We start from the raw sequence: 18,182 nt of genomic DNA, 5'->3' as shown, positions 1-18,182 counted from the left end.
CTAAAACAGGGTGTACTTTCTTTTTCACACGATTGTTCATACAATGTATAAATCATTCATGGCTGAAATATGCACTTACCTTTATGACTGTGACCCGGGAAACTGATATTGAGCAGCAAAAACAATGGCAACTGTTTTAACTTTTGGTCAAATCTGCAACCTGGAATATGAACTGGTATTCGTTCTACTTTACATGGAAAGGTTTATCATAGGAGATAAAAGCTCTTCCCTGTACAAAGCACAGCCAGCCAACTAAAAGGCGCTGAAACCAGTTTGTTGCTTTTGGCCGACTATAAGCATACAGAATCGTTGCTAGATGCTGTTCCTACCCATGACTGATGATTTCTAAAAGATAGATTCACTAGTTTTTAGAGATGATTAAATCTTTAGTTTCTGGCTAAGTGCAGGAATTAAATCAGTAGAAGAATAATAACGCCGTGGAAGCCTGGTATTACAAGCATGTTTTCTATAGAAACATGTTTTTTTCAACATTCTCGGCTCAGAAACTTCATTCTTTGGAATCTCTGAGATACTAAGTGTGATTGACACTCTGGTTTAATTTTTATTATTTTAGCACTAAAGACCCAGGAGAACAAAAAACTGAGTCAAAAAATAGTTATGTATTATGCTGTTTGACATACCAACAGAAAGTGGTATTTCTGTGTATTGTATGCTAAGCCACTTATTTATTTTTAATAATATTTTTAGTAGTGGTTGTTTTTTCATTGTATCATTATCTCCCTATTTATTTTGAATATGATTTTTCTTCGTTTTTTTTAATTTTTTTGTATCATTATTTCCTTCTTTAGACAGGGAATATAGAGGATATGATTGCAATGACTGAGTTATTATCGTGGCACTGTTTTGTTGCTAGTCTCCTTTTACACTAAATTTCTTTATCAATTTCCATGTCCACGTCCATGAATTAATAGCGCATGTGCTAAACTCCTGTTCTCAGACTGTATATTCTTCTCCTGTCTCTGTTCCTCCTATTGCTTCCTGCAGGTATTTTAACCCCTGGTACAAAAGAGAACGTTATGTAGCTAAATGGGTAGAAGATGTGAATAAAAACACTGAAGGACCATACTTTAGGTATCCCGTAACCTAATATTTTAGCATTTCAGAGCTATGATGTCACCGCAAGCCACTATGATGGCGTTTGCTACATGTATATAGATATATATATATTTTTATGTATATATATATATAATATATATATATAATATATATATATAAACGCACACATCTACTTATGTGTGTTTTTCTGTACACATATATATATAATTTAATACAAGGCTTAGAAGTATACATGCCGGTATGTTATATGTATACAGTGGAGAATGTCTGGATGTACCTTGTATTTTAGTAGCATCAACTACTTTGCGAAGAACACGCGTTCTGCCTGGATATGTTGTTAGTGACACCATTGCCACTGAACGCATGCTTTTCTTTCACCCTTCAAGGGTTTCTTCATCACGTTATAGCCATGTCTTATCATTCAGCGAGGTCTGGTCATGTCATCCCACCTGCCTTGCTCCATCTGGCTGCGTTGCACTCCTTTGCTTACATGAGAAATGATGCTGGTTAGAGAGCAGGTTCCGTGATGAATAAGGGGAAGCAAGAACATCTTAATTATGCGCTTAATTAGATGCTGCATAGCAAATTGTCACATTCAGTATAATTTTGGAATCTCCACCGCTTTGTTAATCAGGGGGTCCCCCCTTTGTACGGATTTATACATTTATAGGCCCCTATGACATAGGGGTTGTGGCTCAGCTAGTGAAGCATTACTTTTCTGAGATGATTTTGTGAATTTATAGCTGTTTATGTAACCGAATAAGAGATTTAGAAAATGAACATTTACACTTTCATATGTAGCCACATTTCTGCTGGAATTCTGATAGACTCGAGGACTGGCCACTTTCAGCCGAAACGGTAGGTCCAGCCAAGCGGCCGGCTAATAAAGTGGCCCAAAACATTTTCCATCTAACCCATCTATCTATAATGAACTTATGGAAAGGGAATTATAGGAAACCTATAATATGTACATTATGTACAGAAAAACCCTCACTAAAGAGGGATATTTGGTAGGTGTGTGTGGTAGTTAAGAAACGTACAGCTCTCTAGCCAAAGTTATTGGCTTCAGTAGTTGAAGAACCACAGATTGTCTCTATTCTAAGTGTTATGAAAATGAATATTAACCATATACTGGTATTATCCCCAAAATGAGTCGCCGTGCGTCACCAACGTACAACATACTTTCTATTCTTTAGAGGTTGATGCGTGGCAAGTGGTTACGAAGATACAAAAATAGTCAACATGGGACGTCGGCATTTTAATCATTAGAAAAGCTGTGTATATTTTTAACCCCTTAAGGACAATGGGCGGTCCCTAAACCCATAGAAAACAATGCATTTTGAGCCCGTACATGTACAGGCTTTGTCATTAAGGGGTTAACAAGAAACACACACAGAGATAGCCAAGGCTCCAAAGAGCTAAATTAATAAAAAATAAACTTTTGAGGGCTATAGTGCGCAGGGGTCTCTTTCATGATTCATAAGATACTTGATGGGGCTTTATTTTACTCCGAAGTTACTAGACAGATGATAATTATGTGCAATAAAGCTGAACATTAAAGCCGCGCTCTAAAAGCATGACTCTCGTGATCTGTGTAGAGAGATCTTTACATCTACGTGTGTTACGCATATTATTAATGACATCATTATTATTTATAGATTTATAGAACCGTTTTATTCTGCCGGACTGTACATTGCGACAATAATGCTATTTCATAGGTACCTCTTAGAATTAAAACCCTGATCGCATTTATGTAGTCTTAAAATAAAATAAAAATCCTAAACATAGCCCACTTACAGCCCTTTAAGGTAAGTATATAGGAAAGTTGAATTAGCTAAGACAAACACACATGATTATTTGTTATTATTATGAGTCATTATTATGACTCCCAACATGCTCAGCCAATGCATACACTGCTTACTGCTTAAATTTTGGATTTAAAAGAAAAAATCTTGGTTTTTTTGCCCCTATGACACATATAGACATCATTATATATTTGAATGAATTGTTATTTCCACCAAACTAGAAAAAGTTTACTTATTTTTTTCGGATTGGAGTCTGGTTTCTTGGCAAAATGATGACAGTAATTCAGACTCAAAATCTTTACATCGCAGAAGAGGTTTTATGCTTATTTATCATCACTCTTGTGTTTTATTCTTCCTTTTATTCCCGCAGGACTCTGTCGCCTGCTAAGTCCCCTTCATCATCAACTGGGTCCATAGCTTCGAGCAGGAGGTACCCGTACCCCATGCCACCCCTGCCCGACGAAGAGAAGAAAGCCAACAGACAGAGCGCACGGGTACGGAGTACTCTGTTATTTATATAATAATAGAGAAAAATAACATCTGTAATCTGATTGACTCACTTTGTGGTGCAAGCAGAAATAGTTAGTGGCTTTCCTGTTTCTGGACAAAAAAAGCTAATTATAGGAAAATGTTATATGTATATCTGAAATGATATAAGCCGAGTTTGCGTGTTTGACCCTAGAGGTATTATTGTCAGCATTTTAAATTGGCTGAATAATCCAAAATTATTATTATTTATACATATGAACTAAAATGCATTCACAGTTTCTATAATGATTTAATTAAAGACAATGAAATGCTGAGTATTGTGATAATATGGCAAAAAGGTTATTTCTTCTATTTTTAATTGGATGTTTCAGATTAGGAGTTTGAGCGCATTCTCTCATTACTCTGAGCCTAGTAATATAATCTTTCCCCCTGGTTCATGGGAGTTGCAGTTTGGCAGATTTTTGGCAGGGTGAATTATGACATATATTTCCCTGCAACCTATATAGCGACTCCCATGTCATCCTAAGACCTAATGGTGGAAGGGGAAGTCATGATCTACCACCCTTTCTACAGAGGGTGGCAGATATGTGAAACAGCCTCCCATCAGAAGTGGTAGAAGATGATTAAGTGAGGGAATTTAAACATGCATGGGACAGACAATAAAGCTATCCTGAATCTGACAAGTCCAAGGACTGATTAAGGTCTTTGAGTCTTTACATCATGAAAAACTGTCAGACTAGATGGACCGAATATTTATTATTTGCCATCAAGTTCTGTTTCCATGGGACTCAAATCTATATTTGCCGACAGCCCAAAAGTGAATTGCCAATTACCTTGGTTTAGGAGATCTCCCATGCCCTCATCAAACCTTAAAATGGTTTTAGGGCTACAACTTCCACCAGCTGCAGTAATGTACGTTTCAATTACCTTTTAAAGTGAATTTGTTCTTTTTATGCTTTAAAGCAGTTGTGGGAAACCTCTATCTGAATCCCTCCAGAAAACTTGGCCTCATCAGTAAAGCGAGTCAACTCCTGGAACGTTAAACGTTTACCTTCAAGGCCTCGACTACATAACTTCACTCGTGATCATTCCTGAACTGAAAGACCGCCATGGAATCCTGGGTGTTTACAACAGGGATTGTTCTTGACCTTTCTGGAGGGTCTCATAATTCTAACTTCCATTGTATTCCCAAGAGAAATTATTAAAAAAAATATCCTACATGTTGAGATGTAAATGGACTGAGCAGAAGACATATTTTTATGCATGACAAATATATTTTGAGACACTAGTTAAGAACTCACTGATTCTGTTCACCTGATGTACAATGTATCACAATCAAGCACCCATTGTACGGCGGGAAGGAGTGAGTTATTTGTTTTAAAGCACGCATCCACTGTGGGAAATTCTTTTAAATGCATGCTTATTCTGTATTTTCCACCTACAGCAGGTGAAATATAAGGAGGGTAGCATGGGATCACACCTGGTTATTATTTTTTTTATTTGAAAGTGCCAGATTTAGGACATTAAACACTAAAGCTTGCCTAGATTTGGTCATTAGACATATGAGTTTTGTACATATGTACATTTTTGACTTGTAAAAAAGAAAAAAACGTAATACAGTAGATAGTATCTTTTGTTGAATGCCTAAAGATCTGTTACTGCACCATCTGAACTACGAGAAGCCTCATGTAAAAACATGACAAAAGAAAATAATGGATTAAAATTCAAATAGTTTATTCATATACACATAAAAAAAAATATAGCAACCCCAGTTATACATACATAACGGTAAACAGGAAAACAGGCACTGGAAATGAATTGGTTGCACTGGTAAAAAATGTTTTTAAAATAGACTCAAAAAAAATTAAATGTACAATATTTCTAAATACCTAAAATCCTCAGCAGAATTTACCGTATTTCCCCATGTATATTTAAAAAAAAATTGGGATCTAAAAACTGGGTGCGTCTTATACAGTGGCTGTAGATTTTTTTTTACAGAAAATAATCATCCACAGGAGCGCTGCTGCTCACCTCTGTGTTGCCCAGCAGCGTCTCTTGGTCCGTCGAGGCGACACAGGAACCCAGTGGAGTCACGTGAATGTATATCACATGACTCCACTCCGTTCCTGTTTCCCTGGGAGGGACAAGAGAAGTTCACTCGGAGTTCGAGCAACGCAGAGGGAAACAGCGGTCCCCGCGGAAGTCTGCGAGCAGCACTGGAAGATCTGCAGTCCAGGTAAGGGTGGGGGAGGAGTGTATGAACGAGTATGCGTGAATGAATGAGTAGATTAATTACCGGTAATATGTGTGTGTGTGATAGCATGCAGTAAGTAGGGGGGGCAGGGCACAGGGAGGCTGAAAGTGATGTGCATGTGTTGGCTGCTTGTGCATGATAGGAGTGTGATTGCTATATTAAATATACATGATTGCTAACAGCAATAACACTCCTATCATGCCCAGGCATACCCATATTCCAGCAAAGCTAACATCACACTCATCCTCAAACCTGGGCATGATAGAAGTGTAATTATACATGGAAGCGTCTTATACATGGGGAAATAAGGTAACGTTTTGCCATTTTTTCAGTATAGGAAACCGTCATAGTTACGTAAAATGCTAATATTAAACTAATTGCTATTAACATTTTCTGTTAGCTGTTAATATTAAAAAAAAAAAAAAAAGGTTTGGAACATGAGGTCATGGTGTAGACAGATATTGTTTTGTAAATTGAAAGTTACTCCACTTACTCTGTGCCTTTCAGATATACAGAAAACGGCAGATACTTGAAGCACCGGGCACATTTCATGTGTTGGTGGATATTTCTGCGTTACTAACAATGCTCGACATTGATTCTCTAGAAGGCAGACGAACAGGAATGTAACCTTTTTACTTTGTGACGCTTACCTTGCCTCAACTGTGCTGTAGCTTTTTAGCGTGCAAGTGTTACTGTATGCAGAATAGTCGTTACTTTAATAAAAAAATAACTCGCAATTATTCTGTAGCTAATAAAAAGTACTAGATTTTACTGAAAAATTATGAACTTTTATGCATATTGTCAAATGTAGAATTTAAAGCACGTTGTGAAGCCAAAATATGGTATTATATTTTGTTATTTGTAGAAAATGTAAACGAAAAAAAAAAATGGCTATTTCCAATAAAAAGCATATATGTGCTCGTAGAAATCTTTTTACATTTAAATAACACCCGACTCTTTCTTCCCGTATTTACAGACAGATATACAGCAGTGCTGTTTCATTTGTGGGTTAAATTATATATGTCATTCAAATCACATCAGAGTTAAAGAATAAATAAACCATCCCATGTAGAAATGGCACTATGGCTTTTGGCTGGTCATTTTTTTTGTATATTATTTAGCTTTGGGTTTGTATTCGGACTTTGCAGGATTACTTTGTCATATAAGTCACTCAAGTTTTAGGGTCTGGGTCAGAGTTTACATCATTAGCAGGACTCTCCGCCATCATGTGCACTCTTTAATGCATAGGATAGGTGTTTGGTCTATTTCCCAAATGCATGGGGGGGATTTGCAGAATCCCCCCCCCAAGTGCATCTGCCCCTCCGCCCAGCTAAATGCTATGCACGAAATACATTCAGCTAAATGCATCTCTGCGGGTGAGCTACTTACCTCCATCGCTGGCTCTGAACGCTGTGTCCAGTGGTCTGTTTTACACATACATCAGTCATCGGGGTCTCAAGGCTCCCCACTGATTTCCATGCAAGCGCTTTCCTGCCGTTGACTGTCTGATTATATCAGTGGCAGGTCATAATGCCCGTTTATTTCATTGGAAATAGTCCCGCCACTGACTGACCGTCTATGTTCGATAGGGTTTTAATTACTACCTTATATCGCAGTGTAAGACCCCACAACTGCAGTTAATATAGCATTGGTTGGAGCTTTCATGTAGAAATACAGGGTTTGGCTGAATTCTAGATCACGGAAAATTCCGATCATATAAACGCAGTCATATTCTTCCTAAACAGTCCATTAAACCTTTTATGATAAAACGGTTTGTACCTTTTATCACATTAAAATTTAGAGCAGACATGTGACACGTGATCATCATTGTAACCTAGTGTTGAAATATATATTTTATCATTATATGCACTAGCATTAAAGATAGAAGACTTAATAATTAGCGGTTTCAAGGTTTGAAATAAAACCAGATTTGTTTTTAAAAGTTATTTTTATGTGCCAATAAATGGCCTCTTACAGTCTGATTACTGCCCCATATTTAGAAAAGGAGAACCAAAAGCCCTTTCCGCCCCTGCTGGGGGTACAAGTTTATCTTTAATGTCATTTTACACTGTACATAAATATACACTTTTATTAACGGGCGCTGTAGCCGGTATATCAGGGAGTAGCTGCCGGCCTCTTCCACACACTCCTTTTCGTATTCTCTGACGGCATGGTTTGAAGGCTCTGGAGTTTCTTTTCAGTTTGTTCTTTGGTTTCCAAATCAGCCTGTTCATCAATTGACTTCCGAACGCAACTGATAAGATCCTGGATACCTTGACCAGTTTCCGCAGAAATCGGGAGGACATACTTGAATTCAGGTTGGTGCTCTGGAATCAGGCCATCTGGCAACAAATGGAGATATTCTAGGAAATAATATTTTTAATATTGTTAATTACGGCATTCATGGTTGTTATACAGCATGATCAGCATCAAGAAGTACGTAGTGAAGAATCTGCTTATTCATATATTGTAAAACCTACAATTTCATAACAAAAATGGAACTAAATATTTTGCTTCCTATTAATATGACTGTCCCTTTAAGTGTTGGAATTTACATAATGACAAGCGGCGGTTTCGTGTGAATTAGTTACAAGAAGGGTAATCTAATGATGAATCCCGTTGCAATCCCTGTATGGATAGCCTTAAAACACTTAGATATCATACAGTTTTGCTTTTACAAGTCAGATATCAAGACACTTATGATGTAATAATCTAGAGTAATAATTTTGATACACAAAACTACTTAAAAGTAATGTAACTGCCACACGAAGGTAAAAATCCAGCGGATAAAAGCACATAAATGAATCTGGGGGGCATGCTTGAATAAAATGTAACTAAATGAAATATTACACAGATGCACTCCAATCAAAACATACCATTAGGATTTTTAAGCTGTTCCATTAACTCTTGGTATTTGTCTTCTGCATCTGGTAGATCCATTTTATTAACAGCAAGTATTGCAGGTTTGCCTAAAAGCTCACTTTTATATAGTTCAAGCTCCTACAAAATAAAGGGAGAAAAAATACAAATGAAATGTCATTAGAGAATGATAGCCGGGTGTCCCCTTCAACATTTGTTCCACTTTGCATAGATGAAGCTTCCTCCGGTTCCTTGGTGTCGCAGAACACATCTACTGCTTACAAGCGAGCCCCTGCTTGGTCTAACAGTAGGTGGTGTAAGCGGAAACTAAGTCATGTCCCATAGGTATTACAGAAACACTGCATAAAATGTTTGATTACGTTAAAAGCATAATGGATATGTGACAGACAGCATACAGTACTGCTTTGTCTTGTTCAGAGCCCGTCCGTGACACCACAATGTACGCAGATTGTGTAAATGGAGGAGGAATCTGCTGTAAGTTGAGTTGAAGTAAAACAAAGAATGGTTTATACCAGTGAATCCTCTATTATAGAACTATGATGAGAACTGGGGTGCAAACTTACCATTGTCAGCAACTGCACAGTTTCAAACGCAGTTCTATGTGGTGTTTTATACGAAAGCTGAAACCCACCGACATCAACCTACCAAAAAAAAACAAAAAACAGAATGTCATTCCTTTCCCCAGTAATATAATATATGCTTTAACATCCAATGCAATGCGCAACATTGGTGGTTTAATCAAACAGGACGAAGTGTGTTTTGTAGACAAAACATAGCCATCTTTGATAATGCCATCACGCTACCGGAGAGCCTGATCATTTTTTAGTTGCATCGGAGTTTTTTTTTAGTTGCAGGAGTTTTTGGACCAATAATGTGTTACTCAATGTGCTTTCACCTTGTGATGTGACTTTGTAGGACTCGTGGTCGCTCTCCAAAACAATATCATAGATCTAAAACTACAACGAAGTAAAAAGTCCAGCTGAATGCAGACAGGTGGGAATGCACTGAAATGTTCCTAATTCTCCTGTCATACGAAGGCGATTGTGGTTTCCCTGTGAGCGGGGAGCTAAGTACTCAGCGCTGAATCCCAAATTTTACATTGCAATCAACAAAATGTTATAGAAAGATGCGGATATGAAATGTTCAACAATGGCGTTATATATCCAGGGAACTTTGTAATAAAGGAGCAAACTTCTCACGTACCACAAACAGAAGCTGCTTTGTCCGTTCAATATGCTTCAGAAATTTATGCCCCATCCCTTTGTTGATGTGCGCGCCTTCAATTAATCCCGGGAGATCAGCTACTGAGATCTAAAAACAACAAAAAAAAGTAATGCAACAAAGTCAAAACATAACTCCACGCAGGTCTGGCTTCAGATGGGTTTTTAGGTGAGGGAAGGCCGGCTAGGGGGTAATAATTGTTGGTGCTGGGCTGTTCTCATCCAAGCATTTTAGGCCTTATGGATGTGTACTATACGCAGCTCCACGTATAGCCAGATGGGTGACTGGAGTATAAAAGACTTTAGGCAGCATTTACACCTTAAAGGTATCCCTTCCGCACTCCATTTATGCAGACTATTTAGCAAATATCTATTGGACAAGACTGGGTTGTGTGCATTCAGGATTTCTGTTCTTGCCATGTTTAGTCAAATGTTTTTGGCTACTATATTATTGATATTTGGCATGGGCTTGCCCCAGGAAACTATACTTTCAATATATAATTTCCCCATACTGCAAAATGTTTTTTGTTTTTTTTAAACATTTTTTCCTAACAAAACCCTTGCACCCACAAATAGGCAAATGGAACTACCGCTCATCTCACCCCACCCCATACTGCCTTAGATTTGCTCCATGTAAAGTTCTACTACTGCACAGGGGCAGGGTTTATTTACTAGACTTGTGCAATAAAGAATTTTTTTCTAAATTTGCCAATTTCATTCATTCACATGAATGTCCAACAAGGAGGGACAACAACTGAGCAGAGAGCTCCTGTGGCCCCTACTGCATTCTTTCTTCTCTCTTGGTCCTCTTGTCCCCTGGCCTCCAGAAGCGCATCTGCAAGGCGGAGCTTAGGCGCACACCATGAGGACAACTTTACCCCCAATTGGAGGAATGAGAGAGAGGCTGTCCCTGTGGGGTGGGCTGTGGCTCCGCCCCTTTGCAGAAGTACTCCAAGGATGTCAGAATAATGCAGACGGATTCTCAGAGAAAGAGAGGAGTAGAAAAGCTTCTCTTTCTCTGCGGATCCGTCTGGATTATTCTGGGCTCGTGGGGAGCAGCCGCAGCTTTATTCCTCCAATCTGTGGAGAGAGTGTGTACGGAGGCTGCACCCTGTTGGACATTTTTGATCCATGTGGACAAGTCTATTGCATACTACCCCTATACCCAGTGTGTTAAGTACCCCAACTTAAATATGAGTCATGTCTTACTTGCTTATAATCAGGATATATAATTTTCCCCAGTTCTGGTTTCACTGTTGTGACTGAAAAAAAAGACAAAAATATTGACTATTTGTCCATGTGGACCAAAACTAAATAAAATCAGTAAAACTACATGTAGAGGAGACACCGGCACAGCGAGTATACAATACAACAAACATTCTTTTATTGAATTAAGGTGGCTTCAGCTTATGTGGACATCTCTTCATCCTGAGCTGGGCTGCAGCCTATATGCTTCTTGCTTAAAAACTGTAGCTGTGAGTTGAATAAATTCCAGTAACATCAATATTTATTTCTAAATGAATATTTTCACGTTGTAAGTTTACATCCACCGCCTTCTCTTTTACTTTTCATGTTGCTTTGGGGCTTTATCGACTATCTGCCTTCATGATTTTCCAAGCGGTGCTCACGCACCATCCTAAAGTGTTATATGAAGTATGCAGTTGGCAGGCAGGTAGCAAGACTTACATAAATGCATACATACTACACCCCATAAACGTACGCATATTACAGAAACAAAGGATCAACTACCACTAAGGCAGGTGAAATAGTATATTCAGTGAAGATGATCCTCCATAAATGTCATCCTCATTATATGTAATTATGAACACTAACTACAGCTTGTGCTTTGCTTCCGTCAGGGCGCTTTGGAGATATTTGGTATAAAGAGACTACGTTACATCAGTTCTGTGGCCCAAAACTGTATAACTATTACCCTTACCGGACTCCATCCTCTTTCTGCAAGAAGCAAACAGCTTTCACCAAACAGAAGTACTTACTGGGAAGGTAATCATGCCGATTATGTGGTTATGTGGTAAAGATGGCTGCTCACACTGGCAAACAGATATACAGGGGGTTTCTGGGATGTTTCTCGCCCATTTACTTACACGCATAGTCAGCAATCTGGGGCTTGGCATGCGACAATCTTCCTAGTAAAGATGATTTCCCAGCGTTTGGAAACCTGAAACAAGGTCGTGTACATTATTCTGGGGGTTCCTTATGCACCCATCTAATAAATCATTATTTTACTTAGATTGTATTTTATAAATGAGCGGACTGAACACCTCAATGTTTAAAAGGCAGCATGGACGCCAGTAGAAAAGGGTGCGGTGACCTAAGCAGCACGCTCTGAACTAATGCTCACATTCTATGTCAATTTACTAAAACGAAAAAGGGAAAACAGATAACGTACTTAAAGTAACCTACATATCATCAACACTTGTGTTTGGAGGAGTTGCGGGGGAAGATAAACCCAACATCTCACCTAAGCTTGTAGATCTTACTGGCTGTAGTGTCAATATTTTGCAAATACTGAAGCGCTCACTAAAGACCGGACACTGGAATAAACCCCCAAAGCCAAGGTTTGTGAGAGATCAAGGTGGGCTGCTTCACTTTCACGGGATGTATTATAGTCAGCAGATTTCTCTTTAAGAAACCGCCGGCTAATGCACCGCATTCATTATCAGAACATCAGAATGTTGTGAACGGCGATGAATGGGAGCCTGTAACCATAAAGACATTTTGATTGATCTAAGAAATTAAACCGTCCTTAAATTAGACAATAGATGCGGGACTACGTTTACAATAAATAACATCAAAGAGAACGTTATGAAAAAGAGCTACATGCAATGAAAATAATAGTGGATTAAAGATCAAATGATGTGCAGGATTACTGCAAAAAACAGCAAATTGGACAAATTGTTTATCCTTATTTGGGCTTTTAAAGCTGTTCATTGGAGCAACGTATCATTATAGAATTTGCGCTTCATGACAAATAAAGACTTCTTCACTATTTAACCTGGCCAGGCTCAAAAGCAAATCAGTAATGAACCTGAGAGAAGAGCTAAAACACTTAATCCCGGTACAATGTAATGGCATGTGCCGCGTTTCCATGCACAGACCACAGAATACAGCATGTATATGTAATACGGCTTAAAGGGAAACATCACAGTCACCAGTAATCCAGACATTTCACGCATATGTATCCCACCATAATCTATTTTGTAGACAACTTCATCATAGTCAGCTAGAGGATCTCCCAGCTCATCTTCAGCCTCAAACTCCCATCTACTCACCCAACTAATCCAAAGTCCGCAATGAGCTTCAGGTCCAAGCGGACAATTCGTTTCTGGCCTTTCGATGGTATAAATTCTGTCCTGAATGTGCCTCCATAGCCACCCCTGGCAACAAGTAACCGGTCTCCCTCTTTATTCAAGTCCCCTGAAAATAAACATGTTCATAAGCTTACAGATAAAGCATTGAATCCTGAAAAATATGTCCCTATAGCTAATGCCGAGCAGAGACCCTGACCACAACAACATGGCCAACCACGGCATTCATGAAATATTATTTTTACATTTTAGATTCCTTTTTAATGTAGGAACCGCTGATTAATCTCGGCCAGGTGCATCCACATTTTCAGGATGCTGCATAAACTCATGGGTTCATCCCATATCTTCCTGATAAAAAATCATCAGCCACAACGAAGTCACCATGTGGCCATCATGTGTCCTACTTGCACACAGATGGAATCATTATTCTAAGGTCAACATGAGAATCTTTGGAGAAATATGAACGATACAAGGAAAAATCTCTCTATTGACATACATTTAGCCCATGTACTAAAATATTAGTTTAGCACATATAATTCCATATGCATCCACTTGAGTGCTATTCCCTTCTGACCTTAGCCTTATACTATATGAATATCCTTAATCATTAACTGTGTGCATTACTGGCCAAATTGGGAAATAGAATCAAATAACTCACCAATTTTATTTCCACTGTCACTTGTGATAGTTATACCTACTGGGACATCCACCTCGCAAACTGCCCCTGGTTCACCTCTTAGAGAACGAACACTGCAAGCAGAAAAATAGCATACATGTGTGCGTATACATGCAATCGTCAGGATGCATTTCTACATGTGAGTGATCATTGGAGAAGATATTGAACAGTCTACATAAATTATGCATTCACTAAGGTCTGACTTGGCTACCTTAGACCACATAAAAGCACTAAAAGTGTCTATAAGGTATGCAACTCGCAGGGAAATGACAGCAACTGAAGCCATGAGTTTAAGGACAGTATTCCCTGCGAAGGACAAACTTGAAGCAACTTAGATGAGCCAGAAGAAGATGGTGCATTCGCTAGGCATCCCATCCGGCTAACAAGTTTCTATGATTTATTAGTAATCCCAGTATTCAGATTCTTGTTTGATAGAATTACTCTTCTGTAAATCAGAAGAGTTAATTTGGCAACAATTCCATTACGTTTTACTAAACCAAGTAGAGGTGTTTATAAACTGAAATATCTTGTGAGCGTTCAGTGGAGTGTCCCTTTAATACGTCAGTTTATACTTGGAAGAGTAGCGACTTACATTCATTGACAATAACATCCAAGATGCAATTTTGAGCTTTCGGCAAACAAACAACAATCCACCCCAACCCCTCCGAATCCAGACACTTTCAAGCTAAGAGCAAAAATATTCAGCCTTAAAAACCTTTTATGAGACTGCCTCTCACCTGCTGTTGCCACCAACTCCGCCAATAAATCGTTTATGTGGAAACTTGTCCTTTATTTTCTTTAAGGAGATGCTTTTGTTTGCCACCATCCATACATCACCTCCTTTGCCTCCTTCCCCTCCTAATCGAGGAAGGCCCATTCCACCAGCACCACCTTTGACTAGGACTCTCAGATTGTCTACGAAGTTACCATACTAAAACAGAAGAAAGGATATAAGCATCAACACATACGATCTCACAGAGTTTAATTTTACTTTTAACAAAATAGATCACGGCTTCAAAAATATTACTCTAAAGAAAATTGAAGGTCACGTCATTGGAAATATATATATATATATATATATATATATATATATATATATATATATTGTTCTGCTATATTAAGCAGAACCCAAAATGTATTTCGGCTACGGCGATGCCACTGAACAGCTAATAAGTCTTTTGCTCCTCGTTGGTTTGGAGGAGTCTGCAAAGAAACCGATCATCAGAATACTCTTGCCTAAACATGAGACAAGTATAAAGAAAACTTTATTTAATGAAATCTGAAAATCATAGGAGATCTCGTCCTGCACTCATCAAAAGTGACTATTAATCATCGTCAGCACTACTGACAAAAGTATGAAACACCGAGCTAGTGTTATAATTATTTCATTAGTAGTGGATCGTTTTTGTTTATTGAGGTTTCCTGTCAATATTAACACTTTTTGCAGATAAAATACTGTTTTCTTGCATTAATGGAAATTTTACTATGTTCCAAAAATAGCACAAATCCATAATTACCTATGCCTTGCACAGGGTCCTATGCCTACTCACTGCGGGGTCTTTGGGATCGTTTCATCACAGACTAAAAACTCTGCTATGAAATTAGATTATATGCCAATTTTGATTCTCTATTGTGAATAACTGTTTGTAAGCATATTTCTGATAATGAACATTATCGTCAATCACAGAAATATCACCAATTTAACATGATTTTATGGACTGGGTATTGCATTTACTTTTCTCTATCTAAGTGTGTAATGGCTACACTATTCAATTAAGAAAAATGGAATGACAGAGGATTCTTTAGCGGAACTTGGTAACTTTAATTGGGCTGAAAAGATGATGGGATGTGAACAGGAGAGCCCTGAGGTCCAGGGCGCATGCGCAACTCTACATATTCTTTTATGTTGGCCCAATGCAAGTTATAAAGCTAAAGACACTGTCCACCTAAAACAAATTGCCCCTCGGAAGCCTTTTTTCGGAACATCTTCTTATAAGAAGACAGCGACCGGAAAGTGAAACGGTACGGACCTTCCTGAGCAGGACTCTGGAGCACCAGACCATGATGTGGCTGCGCTACGGAACGACAGCTGGACCATGAACACTCGGAGTGAGGAGTGGAGACCCGGGAGCGGGTTATCTGTCAGTCTGGCCTCTGAGTTCAGTGATTCCTGCGATGGAAATCCTCACACTATGACAGTTCACAGTAATGGCGGCGCGCATTGCCCGGCGTGACTCTGTGCACCCCGTAAACTGTCCCCATCACCATGAACGAGTACGTCGGTTCCGACATACGTTTAGGTGGCTGGTGTGTGGAATACCGCCCTCTGGCTTTATGAGGAGTTTGATGGTTGAGTTTTCAGACTGGCGCTGAAATATTTAATTTGAGAGTCATAAAAACAGTTACCGATTTAATATAAATTCATAGGAAATTATTTTGTCTTTGCAGGACTGATAACACCCCATGTTAGTACATACACTGCGCCTGTACCAAAAAACATATATATATATATATATATATAACCTCATGTGAACTGTAATTCGTTTTATCAGGCATGTATGGGAGAAGTGCTTTGAAATATATAAATATATGTATATATTTTTAATGTTTTTTGCGTATTATGGTAACTGATTAGAAACAAATATTTAACAACACTGATAGTTGTGATATTTTTCTGTACTGGCATTTATTTATCTGGTACAGCCATTGACCAAGCATTGAGTTTTGCAATATTGAGATATGATTAAAAAATCAAAATTACTGTAATTTGGAGCCACATATAGTATTTGACCATATCTTCGCTGTTATTGTAAGGGCGCTGTTAGTGCATGATGATGTCAGTCTCTGTCCTCATTATGTCATAGGGTTGTGAAGTAATGTCATATCTGGGCCTGCTTTTTTAGCACCTTGCATTCGTGCAATACATGTTTTGCCTGTCGTCCCTCCTCGGCTGACTTAAGCTCTGTCTTTTGTTGGTTATTCATAAAAGACAAATATTGCCCTCTAGATAATTCTAATAAACAAATTCAACTTGCCTTACCCAACAAAGGTCATAAGTCTCTCTGGGTGATTAAGACGTGGCCATTCTTTACCGCACACAATGTGATAAGTCGTCTATTTTTTGTCTAATACATTGGGCTGAGATAACAGAGCTAGAACACAAAGAAATGGCTAATACTCCGCTGTCTGAAGACATTATATTATCTAAACACTAGAACCATTTATGCTTAAATGTTTTCTCTTTAATGTAAGTATATGTTAAGTAAATTGGCTCTTTGTCTTTATGCATAATGCATTATTAAGTAAGAAACGTGCCTAATCATTGGCTTTTCTCCATAGTTTTTTTTATATTATTGCCATTATCATCATTACCATAAAAAGGTTATACGGTTTGATATGTAGGCACAATGTTCACCTTTTCTACAAAATTGGGAGTTATGCACTAAAATAAATCATTTTGTCAGAACTACGTGCGATATGACATTTCCTCTTCCTGTCTATATTCAATCATTTTGCTCAAAGTAGTGATCTCAGCACAACATATTGTTCTGCATTAGGAATACTACTGACTCAGAGTCAATTTGTGAGCCCCTTGTTGAGATGACGTAGGAGGGGCTATAATATAAATATTCACCAAGCTGTCCAATTCCTTATTTACCTTTCTGTCCTCTGGAACCTACTCAGGTCTGTTATCTATCTATCTATCTATCTATCTATCTATCTATCTATCTATCTATCTATCTATCTATCTATCTGTCTGTCTGTCTGTCTGTCTGTCCATCTACCTGTCTGTCTGTCCATCTACCTGTCTGTCTGTCCATCTACCTGTCTGTCTGTCCATCTATCACTGCTTCCCAACTAAATACTATATTGATATTTGAATCTAATGAAATATTTCTGTTTTGCAGGTATTGCTTCATTTATTCTCATTATGTAAGTGCATTTAACTTTTTTGATGAGTGAATTTTGTTTTTTCAAATTGTATGTTTCTCTATAGTTTGTTACATTTGGAATATGTGTATTAGATTTCTTTTTTTATTATTATTTTAAAAATGTCATATAGAGCAGCGTTGTGTCTGGGGTATACCAGGCAAGCTTTAGTTTCTGAAATTATTCAATGCCGTTTTCTTAACTAAAATAGAATTTTCTGAGTTGCGACATGGAAAATGTTTAAAGGTTACACTAAAGTGTAGCATAAAAGACGTCATTGACAGAAGAATGTTTTATTTTTTTTGTTTGGTTTTTAAGAAAATAACACGATTATTGGAACGTACGTCAAGACGAGTGGCTATAGCATCAATTCCGGATTACAAAGAATAAAATGAAAGCAGAAAGGAGACTTAGCACTTGTAAAGCAGCACTCCAAGCTCGTAGCCCTTTTATCGGACATACATAATAAATACTTCAAAGCCAACAAAATTAACTCTGCTTCTGTCATCTTTCCAGCAGATT

General features: G+C 38.1%; 2 protein-coding genes across 7 annotated transcripts in view; one reads left to right on the top strand and one right to left on the bottom strand.

The window, feature by feature from the left end:
* The window catches only part of ADAM22 (ADAM metallopeptidase domain 22), a 65,952-nt gene extending 60,900 nt beyond the window's left edge, over positions 1-5,052 (top strand). For 3 of the 6 annotated variants that reach the window (XM_053466226.1, XM_053466227.1, XM_053466223.1), the window contains 2 exons: positions 3,253-3,376; positions 4,338-5,052. In XM_053466226.1, the coding sequence (XP_053322201.1) occupies positions 3,253-3,376; positions 4,338-4,358 (145 nt within the window). In that variant the 3' untranslated portion in view covers positions 4,359-5,052. Of the gene's footprint in view, positions 1-3,252; positions 3,377-4,334 lie in introns of all 6 variants that reach the window. The other 3 variants (XM_053466225.1, XM_053466224.1, XM_053466222.1) reach the window with 1 other exon arrangement.
* Positions 5,053-7,658: 2,606 nt separating this feature from the next.
* Positions 7,659-15,961, bottom strand: GTPBP10 (GTP binding protein 10). The gene is made up of 10 exons (XM_053466635.1): positions 15,761-15,961; positions 14,468-14,661; positions 13,713-13,804; positions 13,019-13,163; positions 11,831-11,904; positions 10,935-10,987; positions 9,709-9,816; positions 9,069-9,146; positions 8,502-8,625; positions 7,659-7,988 (listed from the first exon to the last, which is right to left on the bottom strand). The coding sequence occupies exons 1-10, from the start codon at positions 15,791-15,793 to the stop codon at positions 7,741-7,743; spliced, it is 1,149 nt and encodes a 382-aa protein (XP_053322610.1). The 5' UTR covers positions 15,794-15,961; the 3' UTR covers positions 7,659-7,740.
* Between the last annotated feature and the right edge of the window lie 2,221 nt (positions 15,962-18,182).

The sequence above is a fragment of the Spea bombifrons genome, chromosome 5 (genome assembly GCF_027358695.1).
Source record: "Spea bombifrons isolate aSpeBom1 chromosome 5, aSpeBom1.2.pri, whole genome shotgun sequence".
In the NCBI taxonomy this organism is placed as follows: Eukaryota; Metazoa; Chordata; class Amphibia; order Anura; family Pelobatidae; genus Spea; species Spea bombifrons.
Note: the sequence above shows the minus strand (reverse complement) of the source record. Positions and strands in the feature narration are given on the sequence as shown.

Bases quoted from the DNA above. Each gene is read 5' to 3' on its own strand.
- GTPBP10 (XM_053466635.1), bottom strand. From the start codon at position 15,793: ATGGTCTGGTGCTCCAGAGTCCTGCTCAGGAAG. The intron at 13,164-13,712 runs GTGAGTTATTTG...GTTTATTTTCAG, and splicing joins TGACAGTGGAAATAAAATTG to GGGACTTGAATAAAGAGGGA. The intron at 11,905-13,018 runs GTGAGTAGATGG...ACCTTGTTTCAG, and splicing joins GCGGACTTTGGATTAGTTGG to GTTTCCAAACGCTGGGAAAT.